Below are 23,156 nucleotides of genomic sequence, written 5' to 3'. Positions count from 1 at the left end.
AACAGAGAAATCTATCAGAAATGGATATATTCCAGGACACATGCAACCTACCGAAACTGAACCATGAAGACATAGAAAACCTAAACAGATCCATAACTGAGACACAAATTGAATCAGTAATAAAGGCCCTCCCTACAAAGAAAAGTCCAGGACCAGATGGATTCACTGCTGAATTCTACTAGACATTTAAAGAAGAAATAACCAATTCTTCCTCAAACTATTCAGAGCAATCAAAAAAGAGGGAATTCTCCCAAATTCTATGAAGCCAGCATCACCTTAATTCCTAAACCTGAAAAAGATGCAGCATTGAAAGAGAATTACAGACCAATTTCCCTGATGAACATAGACACAAAAATCCTCAATAAAATTCTAGGCTAATAGAATGCACAACACAGCAGAAAGATCATCCACCCAGACCAAGTAGGATTTATCCCTGGTATGCAGGGATGGTTCAATGTTCACATATCAATCAATGTGATACACCACATTAACAAACTGCAGAAGAAAAACCATATGATTATCTCAATAGATGCAGAGAAAGCATTTGATAAAATACAGCATGCTTTCATGGTGAAAACTCTAAGCAAATTGGGTATAGAAGGAACATTCCTCAATACAATCAAAGCAATTTATGAAAAACCCATGGCCAACATCCTATTGAATGGGGAAAAGTTGGAAGCATTTCCACCGATCTCTGGTACCAGACAGGGATGCCCACTCTCATCATTGCTATTCAATATAGTTCTGGAAATTTTAGCCACAGCCATAAGAAAGAAAAAGAAATTAAAGGGATACAAATTGGGAAGGAAGAATTCAGACTATCCCTCTTTGCAGATGATATGATCCTTTATTTAGGGGATCCAAAGAACTCTACTAAGAGACTATTGGAACTCATAGAAGAGTTTGGTAAAGTAGCAGGATATAAAATCAGTGCACAAAAATCAACAGCATTTATATACACAGGCAATGCCATGGCTGAGAAAGAACTTCTAAGATCAATCCAATTGATAATAACTACAAAAACAATCAAATACCTTGGAATAAACTTAACCAAGGATGTTAAAGATCTCTATGATGAGAATATCAAAATCTTAAAGAAAGAAGTAGAAGAGGATACCAAAAAATGGAAAAATCTTCCATGCTCATGGATTGGAAGAATCAATATCATCAAAATGTCCATTCTCCCAAAAGCAATTTATAGATTCAATGCGATACCAATCAAAATACCAAAGACATTCTTCTCAGATCTGGATAAAATGATGCTGAAATTCATATGGAGACACAGGCGACCTCAAATAGCTAAAGCAATCTTGTACAACAAAAACAAAGCTGGAGGGGCTGGCGCTGTGGCGCAGTGGATAAATGCCCTGGCCTAAAGTACCAGCATCCCATATGGGCGCCAATTCTAGTACCAGCTACTCCTCTTCCAATCCAGCTCTCTGATGTGGCCTGGGAAATTAGTAGAAGATGGCCCAAGTCCTCGGGCCCCTGCACCTGTGTGGGAGAGCTGGAAGAAGCTCCTGGCTCCAGGCTTCGGATCGGTGCAGCTCCGGCCATTGCGGCCATCTGAGGAGTGAACCATCGGATGGAAGACTTCTCTCTCTCTCTGCCTCTCCTCTCTCTGTGTAACTCTGACTTGCAAATGAAAAATAAATCTTTTAAAAAAAAGTTGGAGGCATCACAATACCAGATTTCAGGGCATACTACAGGGCAGTTGTAATCAAAACAGCATGGTACTGGTACAGAAACAGATGGATAGACCAGTGGAACAGAATAGAAACAGCAGAAATCAATCCAAACATCTACAGCCAACTTATATTTGATCAATGATCTAAAACCAGTTCCTGGAGCAAGGACAGTCTATTCAATAAATGGTGCTGGGAAAATTGGATTTCCACGTGCAGAAGCATGAAGCAAGATCCCTACCTTACACCTTACACAAAAATCCACTCAACATGGATTACAGATCTTAATCTATGACCCGACACCATCAAGTTATTAGAGAACATCAGAGGAACCCTGCAATATATACGCACAGGCAAAGACTTCTTGGAATAGACCCCAGAGGCACAGTCAAAGCCAAAATTAACAATTGGGATTACATCAAATTGAGAAGTTTCTGTACTGCAAAAGAAACAGTAAGGAAAGTGAAGAGGCAACCAACAGAATGGGAAAAAATATTTGCAAACTTTGCAACCAATAAAGGTTTAATAACCAGAATCTACAAAGAGATCAAGAAACTTCACAACAACAAAAGAAAGAACCCATTTAAGCGGTGGGCCAAGGACCTAAATAGATGTTTTTCAAAAGAGGAAATCCAAATGGCCAACGGACAAATGAAAAAATGTTCAGGATCACTAGCAACCAGGGAAATGCAAATCAAAACCACAATGAGGTTTCACCTCACTCCGGTTAGAATGGCTTACATACAGAAATCAACTAACAATAGATACTGGCAAAGATGTGGATAAAAAGGGACACTAACCCAATGTTGGTGGGAATGAAAACTGGTAAAGCCACTATGGAAGTCAGTTTGGAGATTCCTCAGAAACCTGAATATAACTCTACCATACAACCCAGCCATCCCACTCCTTGGAATTTACCCAAAGGAAATTAAATTGGCAAATAAAAGAGCTGTATGCACCTTAATGTTTATTGCAGCTCAATTCACAATAGCTAAGACATGGAATTAACCTAAATGGCCATCAGCAGAAGACTGGATAAAAAAAAACTATGGGATATGTACTCTGTAGAGCATTAAAAAAATGAAATCCAGTCATTTGCAACAAAATGGAGGAATCTGGAAAACATCATGCTGAGTGAAATAAGCCAGTTTCAAAGGGACAAATATCATATGTTCTTCCTGATTGGTGACAACTAACTGAGCACCTAAAAGGAAATCTATTGAAGTGAAATGGACACCATGAGAAACAATGACTTGATCAGCCGTTGTCCTGTTGAGGAACAACTTAATATTTTATTTCTTTTAGTATTTTTTTGTTCCACTTAATACCACAGGTTTAACTGTTTAATTAACACACAATTATTCTTAGGTGTTTAAATTTAGCTGAAAAGTGATCCCTGTTAAATATAAGAGTGGGAATAAGAGAGGGAGGAGATGTACAGTTCAGCACATGCTCAATTGGACTTACCCCTAATGGTAGAGTTAGAAATGTGCCATGGGATTCCAATTCAATTCCATCAAGATGGCATGTACCAATGCCATCTCACTAGTCAAAGTGAACAGCTTCAGATCATAATTGATCACGATAGGATTAAGAGCCAAAGGGATCACATGAACAAGACTAGTGTCTGCTAATACTAATTGATAGAATTAAAAAGGAGAGAACAATCCAACATGGGAAGCAGGATACACAGCACACTCATAGAATGGCAGATGTCCTAAACAGCACTCTGGCCTCAGAATCAGCCCTTAAGGTATTTGGATCCGGCTAAAAAGCCATGAGAGTACTTTAGGCATGGAAAGCCAAGACATTTTGGCAAAAAAAAAAAAAAAAAAAAAAAAAAAAAAAAAATTACCTAAATGAAAGATCTCTGTGAGTGAGATCCCATTGGAAAATATGGGCCATCAAAGAAGGAGGTACCTTTCTCTGAAGGGAGGAAAGAACTTCCACTTTGACTAGGCCTTGTCTAAATAAGATTGGAGTTGGCCAACTCAAGAGGCTTCCATAGCCTTGGCAGCTCATGACAAGAGCCTCCGGTGATTACTGACGTCATAAATCAGAGTGTCAATTGTTAAATCAACACCAGGAGTCACTGTGTACTTACTCCTCATGTAGGATCTCTGTCCTTAATGTGTTGTACTATGTGAATTAACGGCATAACTAGTACTCAAACAGTACTTTATACTTTGTGTTTATGTGGGTGCAAACTGTTGAAATCTTACTTGATTTTCTGTATATAAAGATAATTAAAAATGATTCTTAATAAAGAATGGGATGGGAGAGGGAGTGGGAGATGGGATGGTTGCAGTTGGGCTGGAGGTTATAGGGGGAAAAAGCTGCTATAATCCAAAAGTTGTACTTTGGAAATTTATATTTATTAAATAAAAGTTAAAAAAGAATACATTTAAACACATATATTGAATGTATATGTTGAATATTAAATATACATTGAATATATAGGTCTTCAAAAAGTTCCTGGAAATGTTCCTTATCTTTTTTTAAAAAAGATTTATTTATTTATTTGAGAGTCAGAGTAATGGATAGTGAGAGGGAGAGACAGAGAGAAAGGTCTTCCTTCCATTGGTTCACTCCCCAAATGGCCACAATGACTGGAGCTGCACTAATCTGAAGCCAGGAACCAGGAGTTTCTTCTGGGTCTCCCATGCTGGTGCAGGGGTCCAAGGACTTGGGCCATCTTGTACTGCTTTCCCAGGCCAAAGCAGTTAGCTGGATTGGAAGAGGAGCTGCTGGGACTCGAACCAGCGCCCATATGGGATGCTGGTACCAAAACGGAGGATTAATCTACTGCATCACAGCACCAGCCATCATTATCTTTTAATGCCCTTTTCCACGAACTTTTTGAAGTAAGTTACCTATCTTACCAATTACAGAATTTGGCATTTAATTGTTGACAATTCATGTTAGTTCCCCAGTCTTTTTTTTTTTTTTTTTAAGATATTTATTTATTTGAGAGGTAGAGTTATAGACAGAGGAAAAGACAGAGAGAAAGGTCTTCCATCTTCTGGTCCACTCCCCAAATGGCTCCAATGGCTGGAACTGGGCCCATCCGAAGCCAGGAACCAGGATCTTCTTCCAGGTCTCCCAGGTGGGTGTAAGGATGCAAGTGCTTTGGCCATCTTCTACTGCTTTCCCAGGCCATAGCAGAGAGCTGGATCAGCAGTAAGAGCAGCCAGGACTTGAACTGGTGCCCATATGGGATGACAGCACCACAGGCAGAGGCTTAACATACGGCACTAGAGCTACATCTGGTTTCTAGATTTTAAACATATCCTGAAAACTTGTTTATTATTATTGTCCCACAGTACAGACAGTATGAATGCTGTCTGTAACTGACATTTTCTCTGGTTCTCCTGGTTAATTTTCATGGTTGTGTGCTCATAGTAATGTCTACACTCTTTAAAATTAGAGCTTTGGTGACGGATTGGGTTGCATTTACATTCTCTATGTATCATTGCTTCAATAGTCACATTTCAGCATGAACTTTGTATTTGGACTTGGGAATATCTATTTTGACTGCTAAGTTTTTGTGTTTTTTTTTTTTTTTCTGCTTTTCTGGGGATTTGGTTACATTCATAGAGGTGAGGTGGCTGGACATCTGGGAGTTTGACTGATGAACTGTATCACAGATTTCCTTAGAGCAAGGCCCTTCAAGGCCGTGTAGTTCTTTGCTTGGTCTCCTGCATCCTCAGGACCTGGGCGGTGATCTCCAGTCAGCTCCCGGAGACAGGGCTCTAGGTCTGTGAGGACGGTGCCCTCCCGTCACTCGCAGGGTGACAGAGCCCTGGAAGATGTTTCCTAGAGCCACGAGCAGAGGAGCGCTGATTGTTCGAAAAAGCCCCAAGGGTGGTGAGCATGTGTGTGTGCTCTTGCCCTGGGGTGGGGGATCAGGGGAACACCTCTCTAGCCCTGGACACTAAACACGAGAAGGAAAAATGGATGATTTTGCTACCTGTCGAGCTTCAAGGGGAGGGATTCAAAACACACAGCTCTCAGTTTATTGTACGACCTTAAAACATTTTGTAATTCTAGGTTTTGAAGCTTAAGACGGTCTGCTGGAGCAAAGGACGGAAAACATGAATGCTGAAGAAGGCGACCCACCTCCCGAGGAAGAGGCTCCTCCCTCTATGGGAGACGCAGCCCCGCCCCTTTCAGAAGACACTGCCCCACCCCCTTCAGGCGATGAGGCCCCGCCTCTCTCGGGAGATGAGGCCCCTCCTCCTTCGGGAGAGGAGGCCCGGCCCCTTCCAGGAGAGGAGGCCCCGCCCCTTACAGCGGACGAAGCCCCATCCCTTTCGGCGGACGAGGCCCCGCCCCTTTCGGCGGACGAGGCCCCGCCTCCTCTAGAAGAGGAGGAGGGCGCAGTGCCTTCTCCTTCCGCGGAAGACACGCCTTTCGTGATTGATTACCGGGATCTCATTCCTTCAGACGAAGGGTTAGCTCCGGAGGATGAGCAGCGGCCGGTCTTGACCCGAGTTCGGCCTCGGATCGGCCCGCGACCTGTGCAGTCGGTGCTCTCTGAGGTGCTGTCTCAGTCTTCCCCCCGCTCGTCCAAGTACCGCCGGAGTATGAGTGGCATCCCCAATTTTCAGGAAACCATGAAGGAGAGACAGGTTTGCCGCCCATCAGAGTTCTCATATGGATTCCCCTTCATTTCAGATGAAATCGTTTGGGCCGTGTTTCTTCATAATTGCGATTTTGACACGGGGTTTTCGTTTTTTTTTTTTTGTTTTGTTTTGTTTTTTTAGGCAAGATACAGAGACGCAAGGGAAAACCGAAAAATGAAAATTGATTCGTCATACAAATATATATTTGAAATTATAAGCGAAAAGCTGGGCCTGGACATGGCCACTGTTGAAGAATTAATTTTGGATTGCCCATCTGTAAGTTTAAGTCTTACCATGCTTTTCTGATTGTTCCTTGAGAAGTGATTGATTTAAGAAACGGAGATCTTTCGCTTGAGCAACGAAACATTTCAAAAGAGAAGATTGGAATTTTATTGACTAGAGAAAACACTTTTTTTTTTCTTAAAAAAACAATTACAGCCAGTCAAATGATATTTCTAGTGAGGCCTACCATTGGAGAGAAAGACAAGAGAAGAGTTAGCAATGAGAATTGGCATGAAATTCTAACCCAGAAGGGCTTCAACAGTTAGAGAGACCCAAGCAGAGAAACATTCTGTACATACAGGTCATTTGCGTAGACAAACAAGCTGCATCAAATAAGCCAGCGAACAGTGATTGTAATGAGTGTAGCAGAAACCTGTGAGGCCATCCCAGGTCAGGTTGCCATATGTCTCAGTGTGCCGTGGTCGGTTCTGGACCATGCCTAGTTATTACCAGTGCTTCTCTCACTCCTAAAAGGGTCCCAGGTTCACATGATATATTGAAACCATCAACCTAATTACAGTAATATATGATAAACTTGTATGATAGCTTTTCTGATAGCTCAGGTTACTGCTTGGTGCTTGGGCTTATTTTCTTTCTTTTTAAAAAAAAGATCATTTATTTGAAAGGCAGAGTTACAGAGAGGCAGAGGCAGAGAAAGAGAAGTCTTCCATCCACGGGTTCACTCCCCGGATGGCTGCAATGGCTGGAGCTGGGCTGATCTGAAACCAGGAGCCAGGGGCTTCTTCTGGTCTCCTATGTGGGGCAGGGGCCTAAGCCCAGGCCATAGCAGAGAGCTGGATCGGAAGTGGAGCCGCCAGGACTCAAACCAGCATCCATATGCGATGCTGGCACTGCAGGTGGCTGCTTTACCCATTAGGGTGCAGCACTGGCCCTGGGCTTGTTTTCAGTTCTTGGAGTGGACTGGGCTGTACCCAGTGAGCAGGTACCTGCCACTTTGTTCCATCAAAGGCACTGTTGGGAGAGTTGGGGTGGGGAGAGGTTTTGTTGAGGATATTGCTATGGGGGCCATGTCCCCCGCATTTTATAGGAGTCAATGAAATTGGGCAAAACCCTTTGCTTGCTCTCGAAGCCAAGATTCAGTGGAACAATGCCTTGTGTGGAACCGTGCTTCCCTGCTTTGTGCAGTGTGTTGCCAAGTTCTGCAAAGCTGCCTGCCTGTCTTCAAGGACGCTGTTAAGAATCCTGGCAGATCCCTAACAATATGAGTGGAATTGCTCATCTTCCCGCTGCTTTGGTTTGTGGCTGTTAACAGTGAGATAGAAAGAGGACCGAAGCAAAGACATCAACAACTCTAAACTATTTTTTTTTTTTTTTGACAGTTAGAGTTAGAGACAGAGAGACGGAGAGAAAGGTCTTCCTTTTTCCATTGGTTCACCCCCCAAATGGCCGCTACGCCAGTGTGATGCGGCCAGCGCGCTGCGCCGATCCGAAGCCAGGAGCCAGGTGCTTCCTCCTGGTCTCCCATGGGGTGCAGGGCCCAAGCACTTGGGCCATCCTCCACTGCCCTCCAGGGCCATAGCAGAGAGCTGGACTGGAAGAGGAGCAACCGGGACAGAATCCGGCGCCCCGACTGGGACTAGAACCCGGTGTGCCGGCGCCGCAGGTGAAGGAGTAGCCTAGTGAGCCGCCGTGCTGGCCAACTCTAAGCTATTTTAGTGACGAAGGATAGAGAAAATGATGTGTACATAAAATAAGAGGTGCCACAGCAAGCAACTGGAAGTAGGTTGTGGTTCCCCAGGTTTCTGGAGTCCCCTGCTGGAACATATCTCTGTGGTTAAGGCCAGCTTCATGGGCATGGGCCGACTTCATGAACAAGGGCTGTGGAGTTACATAAGCTCTTGTTCTTAGAGTGGCCCTGTGCTCAGTGTAATGACTTCCTGTTGCCATTCTGGAATTTTTAATAACTTTTTATCGGTTGTCCTTCATTTTCGTTTTGTACTGGACCCTACAAGTTCACTGTGGCTGATACCACCCATGTAGCAAGAGAATTTTCTTGCCTTTCTTAAGTTGTGTTTGCTTTCATGACTTCCCTTCCCTGATGATCATCTTGGCCCCTGTGGTGACTCTGGCTGCATGTCTGCCTAATTTCCACGTAGAAGCAGTTGGTCCAAAATAGCCCCATAAACCTCTCTGAGATAAAGATAAGGAGAGGAAGGGAAACCAATCCCTGAAAAAGCATTTCTCAGTAGGCCTCGGTTTCAGGCCTGTTCCGAGGACCATTCCTGTATTTATCTAGGGGGAAAACTGTGTAGGGTGAGCCTTGTTCTCTTAAAATTGCGAGGCCACAGATTTGGCCAGTCCCACAGCTGGAATCCCAGCAGCTCTGCAGAGAATGTAGGCATAGTCACGGGGCCTGTTAGAAGCAGTGGGGAAGTGGGTGTCTGCAGAGCTAGGAATCCCACCGTAAGTATTTGCCATCTGGCTTCCTGGGCTGGGATTCTCTGCCTGGGGGAAGACTTTCTCACTGGCTAGTGTGCTGATGAGGAAGTAGAAGTGTCCCATGCCTGCAGACCCTTCCATTTGCCATTCCTGGGGTGCGTCTCAAACTTGGTTTATGGGAAAAGTTTCTATGTTTAGAGTCATCATGGACCAGATCAAGTACTGCCTACGCAGCAAGGAAATCTAGGTATAAAGGGAAAAATCAACTTGAAAGGATTTTTTTTCTTGAATTGTTTGTGAGTGTGCAAATTCACTGTGGAGGGAAGGTAGTCCAGCAAGGAGGGAAACCAGTTTATAAGTCTGAGAGAGCTTAGAGTGCTTATTTGGTTGAAAGACAAGGCAAGGACATGCTGTAAGCTGGTATCAATGTTGGTTGGTGGGCAGATGGGTAAGAAAATGGAACTAGGCACAAGGGGTGTGATGTGGTTTATGGAAAAACATTTACTGTGAAGCCTGGCATGCAATCCAGGATGAAAGCAGTTCAGGAAAGGCACCACAAGAAGATGGACAAGAGGGGACGTGGCGGTTAATTTGGTTACCTGTAGATCCATTCTTCCTGGTTTCCACCGTGCTCTGGGGCCTAGAAGGCTGAACCCCATGGGATCTGTCAACGGGGCTCCCTTGCCTTCTGGAGTTCACTGGTTTCATCTACCAGGAGGCACCAGCAGGGGACTGGAGGGCAGGGGAAGTGTGATCACCCCAGACCCACCCCCGCCCCCGCCCCTGCCCCCTCCTCCACTTGGCCATGCTTCTGTTGTGTTCTCCTGAGCCACCCCTGTCCACATCTCAGTTTTCAGGCTGGCTCCAGTTACATCGTTCTTCCCACCTCCTATCCTATCAGGCCTTAGGGTGGCAAAAGTTCTCTTTACTTGGTGATTCCTGTTGTTGCTGCTGGTGCCACAGCTTCCCTTAACCCTGCTCTGGCATTTAGCAGTAGCCTTTTTATTATAAACCTTCTTCAAGAACCCTTTTGTGTGTGGCTCTTTCTCTTGCCAGGCAACACAGAGTTTCTGTAACACTGGCATTCACACTTTTGCCCATGTCTGTTTTACAGGTCCCTCCATTCAACGCTGTTCCTCACTTTCTCGGCAACATTTTCCAAGGTCAAGGCAGCAGTGATATGGTTCTGTGTAAAGAGCACAGATCTGGTTACCCAAGGCTGTGTTCTAGTCTCAGGCTTTGAACAGTGGTTACGTGGCTTTGGGTGCTTCAGTTAAATTCTTTTCAGCTTTAGTTTTTTCTCCTGCAAAAGGAGTGTAAGGTTGTAGTGAAGCTCATATGAACTGTTCATAAAATATTAGGTAATATTAGTAAATTTTTAATTTGCAGTTAAGATCATGGCCCATGACAATGTTTAATTTTGCTAGTCTCAGGTGGACTATATATCTAAAAAGCATGGATTTACTGCAGTATTTGATATGTGGAGGTCTTTTATTTTTAAAAAATTTTGTTTATTTGAGAGGTAGAGTTACAGACAGAGGGAGAGACAGAGAAAGGTCTTCTTCCATCCTTTGGTTCATTCCCCAAATGGCTGTGACAGCAGGAGGTGGGCTGATCTGAAGCCAGGAGACAGGAGCTTCTTCCAGGTCTCCCATGTGAGTGCAGGGGCCCAAGCACTTGGGCCATCTTGTACTGTGTTTCCAGGCCATAGTAGAGAGGTGGATTGGAAGAGGAGCAGCCAAGTTACAAACCTGCGCCCATATGGGATGCCCAGCGCTCAGGCGGAGGTTTAGCCTACTGTGCCACAGTGCCAGCCCCTGGAGGTCTTTTTATCACAGTCATATGCAGTACTTTTGAAAAGCTAACGGGTAAGCCAGGAAGTGTTAATGGAGCTGATTTGGAAGAGCAGGGCTGATGGCTCTTGTATCTTTTAGGTTGAGATACCAAGAGAGGTATCTCTTGTTTATGTAAGAGTCAAGTTTATTTGAAAGATGGAAGAGTAGGAAATCAAGGGCTAGAGTTATACATATCTCTGTGGCTCTCTTTCACCTCCTGTGGTTGTGGTTCTCAAATTGGTACCTGAATCAGCAGCATGGGGTCATCCAGAACTTCTTAGAAATGCAAATTCTTGGGTCAACATTTTGTGTTTTTAAAAAAGCTAAAAGAAGCCTCTTACGTGAGTCTCTGATGCACAGTAAAGTTTGAGAACTGTTGTTTTAAGGTGAGGGGCTAGCTCCCCAGGGGCTAGTAAGTGAAGAGAAACTCACTGCCTGCAAGAGCAACTTCTGCATGGAATTGATGCGAAGAAGGCTAGTAACTTTGCATTTCTCATTTGATATTGAAGACTTTTGCTTATGTGACCTATTTAATTTTCTTCTTACTAAGATATTACACTCATTCTTAAGTAATCAAATAAAAGCTTCATGCTCATCAATATGGAAAAATCTCATTATAATAATTTGCTTTTTTATTAGCTTGGCTACAATATGGGCCAAATTATAATTGCTGAAGAGATAATTGTCTAAGTAATTGATCAAATAAAAGTTAGTTAGTAAGGTATGTTTTCTGTTTCCCAAGTCAGCTTTTAAGAATAATTTCTTTTATTGGGTATATAAGCTAAAAAAACTGAAACCAGTATGTTCAAGAGACATCTGCACTTTTATGCTTACTGTGGCACTATTCACAATAGCCAAGAGATGGCCTCAACCTAGGTCTCCCATGATAGATGAATGGATAAAGAAAGTACAGTATATACACATGATGAAATATTATTCAGCCATAAATAAAAGTGAGATTCTGTCACTTGCAGTGATTTGGATGGAACTGGAGGATATTATGTTAAGTTAAATAAGTCAGTTATGGAAAGACTGCTTGTTCTCACTGGTATGTGGAACTTAAAGTTGATCTCTAGGAAGTAGGAAATAGAATGACAGTAACCAGAGCTTGGGAAGAGTGGAGGGAATGGGGCATGGAGAAAGGTGCAGTTGGATAGGAGAATTAATTTCTCATGGTTTATAGCACTGTAGCATAACTATGGTTGACAATGGTTAATCAAATACTTCAAAATTACTAGTATAGCATTTTGAATACTCCCAGTGCAAAGAAATTAATAAAGATTTGAGGTGACGAATAATGCCAATTACCCTGATCTGACCATTAATACTGTATGCATATTTTGAAATACCACATTGTACCACATAAATGTGTTCAATTACTATGTCAGTTAAAAATTAAGATATATTTAAAATACTTTTTTAAAAACAGAAAAAATAATTTTTAGTAGTAATTCCTTATTCCTAGTACGTTTTCCTTATATGTTTTAATATAATTCTTTCAAGTTAGACTTACCTACCTGTCCCTTTAAGATTCTGTGAGGTAGGGTCAGGTAGGTGGTTCTCTGTGTAGATCATTGTTGTAGGTTCAGAAATTGAGTTTACTTTCTATTCCATGGTAATTTTGGAGTTAAATTAGTTTGGGTTCTAACCTTGCTTCTCACATAGCTGCTTAGAATAAACTCTTTGAGCCTTGTTTTCTTTATCTACAAAGAATGTGGATTAATTAAGGCCTATGAAATGCTTGCACAGGCCTCGGCTTCTTGAATTGTAATTTCCTAGTCATTTTGTTGATCACCTTTCTCTCTCTTCTCTCTCTCTTTTTATTTAACAGCTGGATGCGTTTACTCATTTTTTTGAGAAAGATGGCTGTAAGACATTGAAATTTTTATACCAGGAAGGTGATGTACCTGGTGTTGGTAAGGATATTTTATAAGGGCTTTGTCCTAGTAATTAGTTAATAAAGATTAAAATGCAGCATACTTTTTTTCTCTTATGCGTAGACAATTTTCTGTTTATGAAGAAAATTTTACCTGAAGCATATGTGTAAAAAACGTATTCTCTTAAGAACAGTGTATTTGCAGCCCATATATATATATATATATATATATATATATATATATATATTTCAGGCATTGCTGTAATGATTTAAGAAGAAAGCATCCATGTAGAAATCATTGAACTCTATTGGGGAATGCACATTTTCATTAGAATTTAATTGCATTTTCCATGAAACAGATGGAGTCATTTTGTCCACATGTTTTCAGATGATTAGAAATGGTCATGAAACCACTCTGGAGCCCAGCAGCTGCCCCCTAAAGTCCTGGCTTAGCTTCCTGTTCCAGCTGCTCGGCTGTCAGTTGGAATAGCTGGCTTTCCCTACTGTTCATATCATGCCTAAAGTAATTAATCTGCAACCAAGTTGTTAAGCCTTTGTCTTAATGAGTAGGTAGATGGGCCATCCTTTTGGTCCTAGGCAACTTCTGAGTTCCGTGAATTTACCTTCACTACTCTCTCCTGTTTGTTCTTTCTCACTTCCCCTCTACTGCCTTAGCCTAGGCCTGAACCTGTACCTGCTGTAGTGCCCTATATCTCTGTTATCAGATTCTGCCTCTGAAATTCACACTACTCATACATGCCAAGCACATCGTTTATTATTCTGTTATTTATTGAATTGGGTGCAAATCCCTTATTTACCCAGAGCCCACTGTACTCTGGACACACAGTTCCTGTCTAGTCTCATTCTTCTTCCAGATGTGAGTTTGCTGCAACCTTTAAGGCACCCTCTTCTTTGTCAGTGCCAGGGTCATGCCACTCTCACGTTGCCTTCCTTCTCTCCACCCGACAAACCCTACTCCTCCTTTAGATCACCCTGTGTACTTTCTTTGCGAAGAGTCCTCCCACATCCATCACTATTATTACCGACTCCCGGTCGTTTAAAGATGTGCATGGTAAATATACACAAGTCTTACTTCTCTAACAAAATATGTGAACTCACAATTAATGACTAGGTCTACTCTGTGGATTTTCTCCCTCTCCTTCTTATCCATGTGGGATGTTTTTGTGGTCTATATTTTTATAACTCATTAAAAATAAAAATAATGGGTAAAAATTATAGAAAAATAAGAAAATATATACAATTAGAATAAAAATAAAACCTGTCCACAGTCCCACTCAGTCGGAGAAAGCACTGTTAACTTCTTGATGAATATCCCTCTATAACTGCTTTGGTGTATATACATATTTTACAAAAATGGGATCCAGCCCTACATATAATTCTATAGTGCCTTTTTATTTTGATAATATTGCCTTTTCCATGCCAATGAATCCATTTCTATCATTAAAATTTTAGCAGTTGAATTATATTTCAGCAAGCTGATGTAACTATAATTTTCAAAAGTGATCTCCTATCGGAGTTTACATTGTTTACCACTCTTTGTTTCTGAAAACAACGCTTCAGTGCACAACACTGAAGCTAAATTTATGTGGAGGAAGCAGAAACTTTAGGTGGAATTTGAGGGGCATTACAAGAATAAAGGGTAGGCATATCTTTTTTTTTTTGGCAGGCAGAGTGGGTAGTGAGAGAGACAGAGAGAAAGGTCTTCCTTTGCCGTTGGTTCACCCTCCAATGGCCGCCGTGGCCGGCGCACCGCGCCTATCCAAAGGCAGGAGCCAGGAGCCAGGTGCTTCTCCTGGTCTCCCATGGGGTGCAGGGCCCAAGCACTTGGGCCATCCTCCACTGCACTTCCTGGCCACAGCAGAGAGCTGGCCTGGAAGAGGGGCAACCAGGACAGAATCCGGCGCCCCGACCGGGACTAGAACCCGGTGTGCTGGCGCCACAAGGCGGAGGATTAGCCTAGTGAGCCGCGGTGCTGGCCAGGGTAGACATATCTTTAATCATTATTTTTGCTACCTATAAAAGTAATACATTTATCAGTTTGGTATTTCCCTTCTTTATCATATGAATATGTTAACATATAAATGCGTACTATTTTTTTATTTTTATTTTTTAAACTTTTATTTAATGAATATAAATTTCCAAAGTACAGCTTATGGATTACAATGGCTCCCCTCCCCCCATAATTTCCCTCCCACCCGCAACCCTCCCCTCTCCCGCTCCTTTCCCCCTTCCATTCACATCAAGATTCATTTTCAATTATCTTTATATACAGAAAATAAATTTAGCATATATTAAGTAAAGCTTTCAACAGTTTGCACCCACACAGAAACACAAAGTGAAAAATACTGTTTGAGTACTAGTTATAGCATTAAATCACGATGTACAGCACATTAAGGACAGAGATTCTACATGGGGAGTAAGTGCACAGTGACTCCTGTTGTTGACTTAACAAATTGACACTCTTGTTTATGGCGTCAGTAATCACCCTAGGCTCTTGTCATGAGTTGCCAAGGCTATGGATGTTTTTTGAGTTTGCCGACTCTGATCATATTTAGACAAGGTCATAGTCAAAGTGGAAGTTCTCTCCTCACTTCAGAGAAAAGTACCTCCTTCTTTGATGACCTGTTCTTTCCACTGGGATCTCACTTGCAGAGATCTTTCATTTAGGTCATTTCATTTTTTTTTTTTTTTCAGAGTGTCTTGGCTTTCCACGCCTAAAGTACTCTCATGGGCTTTTTAGCTGGATCCGAATGCCTTAAGGGCTGATTCTGAGGCCAGAGTGTTGTTTAGGACATCTGCCATTCTATGAGTCTGCTGTGTATCCTGCTTCCCATGTTGGATCATTCTCTCCCTTTTTAATTCTATCAGTTAGTATTTATAGACACTAGTCTTGTTTATGTGATCCCTTTGACTCTTAGTCCTATCATTATGATCAACTGTGAACAGAAATTGATCACTTGGACTAGTGAGATGGCATTGGTACATGCCACCTTGATGGGATTGAATTGGAATCCCCTGAATGCCTACTATTTTAAAAATGTGATCAAATGATACATTTTATCATTGACTTGCTTTTTGTATTTGACAATGTAGCCTAGACATTTTTCTGTGTCACCACTGCAAGGTGTCCGCGCGTAACAAATCTTCCCAGGCAGACGAATCCATTAATTCACAAGCTTTTAATGGGATTCTGCTCCCGGGCAAGGTCCCCTGGTCCCAACAGAGTGGGGTCTGGGAAGTCGCGTGTCAGATGTTGAGAGAGCTCCTTTTATAGATACACTGTGTGGGGGTTAAAGGTCGAGGCAGGTCTGATCCTCATTGGTTGACCTTTAGGCACCTGCGGGGACCTTGACAAGGACTTTTCTTCCCCAGAAGTGTGGGTAGGGACTCTCCACTCCTGGAAGATAGGCCTTTTCTCCTTCTCTCCTTGCGGACCCCAAAGCTACCATCCCAACCTTTCGATAATAGGAAAGGGGGCAACGACATTAGCATCCTGCTAATGCACACCCTGGGAGGCAGCAATCGATGGCTCAAGCAGTTGGATTCATGCCAACTACATGTGGGACTTGAATGGAATTCCTGGTTCCTGCTTTTGGGCCTGTCCTGCTGTGGATCTTGCAGGCATTTGGAGTGTGAACTAGTGGATGGAAAATGTGTCTATCTGTTTCCCTATCTCTTTTAAAATAAATAAAAATCAGTAAAAGACTGAAGTAAAAGATAGAAACCATTCCCCTGTTGATGGTCACATCTCTCACTATTGTCAGGTAGCACAAGCTTGTCTCAGGTCTTGCCAGCCAGAGCTCTGTCACATGGCCTTGTGATGGGCTGGCGAGACTGGGAAAGCAGTTTTCTCCCTGAGGATGTACACACTGAAGCATGGGACAACATCAGGTTCTCTTTAGTAATGAAAAAGGGAAAATGTTAAGGGTAGAGAGCTCCCTGTGCAATGGGCACTTGGGCTCTTAACGTTGCTCCCTACCCTGTGTTGAGGTTCTTTGGCTACAAGCAATAGCAATAGACCCTTGCTTATGAAGGTCAAAAAAAAAAAAAAAAATTGGGGAGAGAGTGCAGGGGATTGTTCACAAAATTTGGAACTAATTGAAAAATCAGGACTTGGGAAGAAAGGACAGGAATAGAACATTTCTACAGATTTTAGGGCAATTTCTTTAGGACTTATCATTAGACTAAACACCTCTCATATTCTACCTTTTTGGGTATGTGTCTCCATTCAAGGTTTATATTCTTGCAGAATATAACTGGTGTTGTTTTCACATACCTAGCTCTGCAGGGCCCCGAAACTGGTGTCCTGCAGATTGTTCACTTCCAAAATGCCACAATGGCTGGGGCTGGGCTAGGCTGAAGCTGAGAGCTAGAAACTCAATTTAGGTCTTCCCCGTAGATGGCAGGAACCCAACTGCCTGAGCCATCATTGCTGCTTCCTAGGTTCTCTGTTAGCAGGTAGCTGGAGTCAGGAACTGGAACTGGGCATTGAAATCCCAGGATGTGGATATCTTAACTTGCCTGTTAACCACTGGGCCAAATACCTGCCTCTGTGATGGGGATTTTTTAATTTCCTTTATGAAATTTTAAGTTGGTTATTGTTGAAAATAGGAAGGCTACTGATTTTTGCAAGTTAATATTTCAACCAAGTCATCTAAAAGAATTCTCACATTTAAAAAATATTTATTTCATTTGTCTGAGAAATAGAGTGACAGAAAGGGTGAGACTGAAAGAGAGATCTTCTATCCTCTGGCTTACTCCCAAAATGATCACAAGAGCTAGGCTGAAGCCAGGAGCCTGGAACTCCATCCTGGTCATCTATGGGAGTGGCAGGGGGCCAAGTACTTGGGCCATCGCCTGCTGCTTTCTCAGGGTATGCATTGGCAGGGAGCTGGACTGCAAGTGGAGCAGCTGGGACTCTAATCAGTGCTCTGATGTGGGATGCCAGTGTCAAGGCAGCACCTTAACCTGCTGTGCCACACCAGCCCTGGAATGCTCACATTTAAAATATTTCTAATATGAATGAAATATTTATAATTATCAAATATTCCTTGAAATTAGTTCAAGGAAGGATCTAATACATGTTGGGTGCCATGAGTACTTTCAGTATGGGAACTAGAACTTTTCAGTGGAGTCCGTGAAGGCCTCCCGAGACAGTGACATTTCAGCTGAGATTGGAAGATGAGTAGGAATTTGGTAGGCACCAACGCTGGGGATGAGAGAGAACCGTGGGTAAAGGCCCTGTGGCCAGGCCAGAAGCACAGGGCAAAAGTGCAGAGCTCAGTTTTAGGCACCAGAAGAGGAAAAAATTTAAGAATTGCAACTATTGATACTTTTTTGTAGAAAAAACATTTATTCCACGAACATATTGAGAGCTTGTTACCGTAAAGCGAGAAATAGTGGTGTAAGAGACACAGTGATTTATCCCATTTGTTCAGTTACGTGACTATATGCTAAGTGCTCTCTTCTGTTTCAGAATGTGGTCGAACAATTGCTGGACTACACAGAGGGTCAAAAATGATGAGATTGTATGTAGACAGTGCAGCCCCAGAGAAAATTAAAGGACTGTGTTTATTTTTTGTTCGTTGTCACAATGATGTTGCTTTAAATGCTAAAAATATTCATGAGGTATGTGTAATTTTTTCAAAATATGTGATTAAATATTAAGTGTATTTTCATAGTCACATAGTTGCTTTACTTTGGTTTCCTTTCCCTATAGTAGACTAAATTGAGCTCCAAGAAAACAATGTCTTTATATATTAAAAGAAACTGACAAGTTAGCTGTAATAGAATTTTAGATATGTCGCTCCCCGTCTTCATGGAGGAACGACACAGGACCCTGCGCTGTTCTTTCGTCTGCTCGGCCCTCCCCGGGTTTGCTGCTGGTTCTTCCCGGGTTGGCTACCGTCCCTTCCACCTCCGTGGAAGGGCGGTTCCCCCTAGCCACTTTCCCCACTTCCGCGGGGGAGCGGCACACCGCCAGCCGGCTCTCTCGGGGGCTGCACAGGTGTTCCTCTTAGATGTTCCCCTTAGATGTTCCTGGTGCATGTTGTCTCTCTCCTCCTTTATAGTCCTCTTCCGCCAATCCCAACTCTGCTACCCACACGCCGAGTACGGTGCTCTCCTCCAATCAGGAGCAGGTCCTGCTGTTTATTGGTTGAACTGGAGGCAGCTGTGTAGAAGCTGTTTCTCCCTTCTCAGCACCATATTGTGGGAGAGCAGATGCATAGAATAAGTCTTAATTCCAGTAACTTAGTCTAGTCCGAGTTGCTCCCAGTTGCTCCCCACAAGATACTCTTTCTAAAGTTCATGAGAATTCTACTTCAATTCGATGGCATGCAAATAATCTCTATATTTCCGTTCACTAGGGACACTTTTAGTTTTGTTCATACAGTTTGAAGTATTGGTTCCTTTAACCTCCTGTTCCCTCAGTATTTTAACTCTGCAATAGTTTTAGAAGAAGATGATGAAGAGAGAATTGTCCTGGAACCTGGATATTGCTAGCTTAGTCTTATGGAGGCAGGATGGTGAAATGAGAAAAGCAAGGCTTTTGCAGATAGACCTGAATTACTCACCACTGAGTAGCAACAAGCCTTTGGCATGTTTCTGCTCACCCTTTCTGAGACTTAAGTATATACTCTTAAATTGGTAATAATAAAAATAATAATACTCTCAGGATTGTTGTGAGACTAAATGATAGATAAGGATTTTTTTAATATAATAAGCTTTAAGTTGACATAGAATATACTCTCAAAAAATATTAAGTCTCTTTCTTATTATTAGAAAGTCTTAATACCTTTTACAATGGGAAAGATAACTGAAAACCAATCTAATTTCATTCCTTTCTTGTTTACAAAAAAAGATTCCTTGAAGAGAGACTGTTTAGCTTGAGTTTGGATTCTCGATTGAAGGTTATTTGCTCTGACTCCTTGTAGATATTTCATTCTCTCTCTTGTGATTGATGAGACCTCTTCTGTTAGTGACCATCATAAACTCTCTCTTTTCTTTCTGTTTGGTTTTGCTTTTTGTCTTTGAAATTCTATAGTTTCACTGTGTCTGTGTGTGTGGATGTATCCTCAATCTATCTTCCATTTCACTAATTCTCTCTTCAACTTGGCCATGATGTAGTCCATTCTTTTTCATAATTTCATTTTTATTTTATCATGGTAATGTGTGTACATAGCTTAAAGAAAGAAAAGGTTATGGAAGTCCTGCTGTGATAAATCGACTTCTAAACCACTGTCCAGACATGCCTACTAAACTGTTACAGCATATACTTTCATTTTTCTCTGTATCTCTTCACTTGATCTTAGCCAAAATGCCAAGAAGCAATGTATCTCTGAATAATATGTTCTAATAGCTTCTTTTGTAAACTTAGTTATTATCTACAGATTTCCCCTATAGGAGATGAGAATTTAGTTTCTTTTTTAACCCCTAACCCTATCCTTGTTTTCCCATCCATCCTTTTGTCTAACATAATTTTATTGTGCTTTTTGCTAAATATTTGCTTCGACCATGTAACTATGTAAATGTAATCACGGCTAAGCCAAGTAGGGTATCAGTGTTTCTCAGTGTGATACGGAAGACCCTTTCAGAGAATCTGTGAGGAAAAATCACATGTTCATCATAATGCTAACGTATTACTTGTCCCCTTTCACCATGTTGACATTTGACTGATGATGCAGAAGCAATGGTGGGGAAAACAGCTGACCCTCTTGGGACAAACCACAGTGACACAAAGCTGTGTTAGTCGTCCTTGTATTCCTCACTGCCACGCACTTCAAGTTGAAAAACAAGAAAGCAACCTGTTTTTAGTGGCCCTCAAAAAAATTTTTATCTTAGCTTCTCAGCTTGGGGTTTCCTTGCCACCTAAATTGTATGAATTGAGATGTCAATGCTCATGGATGGTGGGCTTTTAATTCCTGTGGTTGATCATTTCTTCCATCCAGAATTCTGGGCAGAAGAAAAGTTTCATTTCTCGTTCCCTGGCCTCCCACGGAAGACTTTTTCCCATGAAAAACTCTAGGTCCCCCTTTCATGGACATTGCACCTGTTGGCTTAGGGCTTTCTCTATGCATGAGGCTTACTCACCTTGCACGACGGTAATTCAAAAAATTTGAGGGAAAATGGAATTAAAAGAAGTTTATTTTGGAGCAGAAACATTTTGGAATCTATGCCTTGTTTTTTCATGATGCACGTTTTCCACGAACTTTTTGAAGACCCCTCCTATAGGCTGTAGGCTATAGCTCCTTCCCTGTGCAGAAATTGAAGCACTGAAGAAAGCAAACTTGTACATGTTTAAAAGAGGTGGAATACAAATTTATTGATTTTAGGACTCTAATATTCATAGCCACTTAAGTTTTCTTCATAGTTCATAAAAATATATTGATTGTCTATGTTTATTGCAAAGGACAGTAGGTTATGATTTCTCAGATCTTTGTGCACAATAACATCTGAACACCATCCTTACAGGAAGTGCTGTTTACTGTTCTGGATGCATCCGAAGGACTCTTAATTGGAATTAGGAATATGTTGGCAAATATATTTCTACCAGCTATTCTTGCAACTAGTAACTGGGGTGCTTTGAACCAATCCAAGCAGGGAGAATCTGAAAAACATATTTTCACTGAAACCATCAATAGATACCTTTCATTTTTGGATGGTAAGTATAAAATATAATGTTTAGTAAATTACTAATAATGAGCAAAGTAACTGTAGAATTTTTATTAAAAATAAACATCAGAGAAAAAGTTTCCACTTGAGAAGAAGATACAAGGGGTCTTCGAAAAGTTCATGGAGAATACACATTATAAACCAACCATGCCTAGATTTAAAAATATTTTTGCACCAAATAAACTAACCTTTTTTAAAAAAATATTTATTTATTTGAAAGATAGGAAGAGGTAGAGACAGAGAGAGAGAGGTCTTCCATCTGATGGTTCACTCCCCAGATGGCTGCAACGGCCGGAGCTGTGCCCATCCGAAGGCAGGAGCCAGGAGCTTCTTTCGGGTCTTCCACGTGGGTGCAGGGGCCCAAGGACTTGGGCATCTTCTGCTGCTTTCCCAGGCCATAGCAGAGAGCTGGATCGGAAGAGAAGCAGCCGGGACTAGAACTGGCATCCATATGGTGTGCCAGCACTTCAGGCCAGGGCGTTAACCTGCTGCACCACAGCACCGGCCCCATAAACTAACCTTTAATTCAATTTTACATAAACTTTTTGAAGTACCATGGTATTAATCAAAGTAATTATGAGATCTTGCAGAGCAGGTTTTGGTACAATAGTTAAGGTGCCACTTGGGACATCTGTATCCTGTATCCGTGTGCTTGGTTTGAGTCTTCCAATCCAGTTTCCTGCTAGTGCACACTCTGGGAGGCATCAGATGTTGCTCAAGTACCTGGGTCCCTGCCACCCACGTGGGAGACCTGGCTTGAGTTCTGGGCTCCTGGCCATGGCCTGGCCTAGCCCTGCCTGTTTTGGGTATTGGAGGAATGAATCAGTGGGAGGAAGATCTCTCCCTCTCTCTTTCTCTGACTTTTAAATAAAATGAAAAATAAATAAATAAATATTTTTAAAAAGTAATGATGAGACCTTAGGGGTAAAGTATGAAATCACTGGTACCCCTCATTTCCAGGGATTTTTGCAGGTGTAAGATATGTTTTCTTTATAGCAGGAGGAATCTCTGCCTCTGTTCTTAATGAAAAATTTTAGTATCTTTAAAATACCTGTGTATTTTATTATGAACTCCTTAGAACATTTACTTTCATATTTAATGTTGTTAAAATATACAATTTCATCAAGTTGCAACCTGGTGACCAGTTACAATTATATTTTTATAAAGTATTAGATCTTTAACATTTCAGTAATTATAATCTGAAAGCACACATTGACTTTTAACACAGTAATATTAAACATCTCTTAATATTGTTTTTTCTATTTTAGGTGCCAGAATAAGCATTGAGGGAACAGTGATGTTAAAGAAGATAGACAATATTGATTTTTCCAAACTGCATACCTTTGAAGAAGTGACAGCTGCAGCTAGCAATTCAGAAATGGTTCATCAGCTGGAGGAGGCACTGATGATATGGTATAAACAGATCGAACAGGTGAGTTGAGTCACCTTGAGTGGTAGTCTTCATGTGTGTCCTAGCCATTGAATTTTGTCTCTAAAAGTGAAGGGAAGAGGAATCTTCTTTCTTCCATGGTCTATTCTTGGCTGTAGAGCACAATTGTTCTTTGCAGTTGGTCCACTCAAAATCAATTTAATGATATTTCTCACTTTAAGGAGGAAATGATGAAGAAACAAGAATAAGGGCCGACACTGTGGTGTGGTAGCTAAGCCTCCACCTTTGATACTGGCATCGCTTATGGGTACAGATTCGTCTCCCAGCTGCTTCTCTTCTAATGCAGCTCTCTGCTAATGGCCTGGGAAA

General features: G+C 41.8%; 1 protein-coding gene across 3 annotated transcripts in view; it reads left to right on the top strand.

Annotated features, from left to right (window-relative positions):
- Positions 1-5,744: 5,744 nt before the first annotated feature.
- The window catches only part of DNAH8 (dynein axonemal heavy chain 8), a 336,932-nt gene continuing 319,520 nt past the window's right edge, over positions 5,745-23,156 (top strand). For 2 of the 3 annotated variants that reach the window (XM_089333967.1, XM_089333968.1), the window contains exons 1-7: positions 5,745-6,024; positions 6,100-6,316; positions 6,452-6,586; positions 12,659-12,743; positions 18,201-18,352; positions 21,197-21,386; positions 22,666-22,829. In XM_089333967.1, the coding sequence (XP_089190093.1) occupies positions 5,780-6,024; positions 6,100-6,316; positions 6,452-6,586; positions 12,659-12,743; positions 18,201-18,352; positions 21,197-21,386; positions 22,666-22,829 (1,188 nt within the window). In that variant the 5' untranslated portion in view covers positions 5,745-5,779. Of the gene's footprint in view, positions 6,025-6,099; positions 6,317-6,451; positions 6,587-12,658; positions 12,744-18,200; positions 18,353-21,196; positions 21,387-22,665; positions 22,830-23,156 lie in introns of those variants that run through there. The other variant, XM_051854776.3, reaches the window with a different exon arrangement.

Source organism: Oryctolagus cuniculus, chromosome 5, assembly GCF_051225735.1.
Source record: "Oryctolagus cuniculus isolate XC-2025 breed Fujian yellow rabbit chromosome 5, ASM5122573v1, whole genome shotgun sequence".
NCBI classification, from domain to species: domain Eukaryota; kingdom Metazoa; phylum Chordata; class Mammalia; order Lagomorpha; family Leporidae; genus Oryctolagus; species Oryctolagus cuniculus.
Note: the sequence above shows the minus strand (reverse complement) of the source record. Positions and strands in the feature narration are given on the sequence as shown.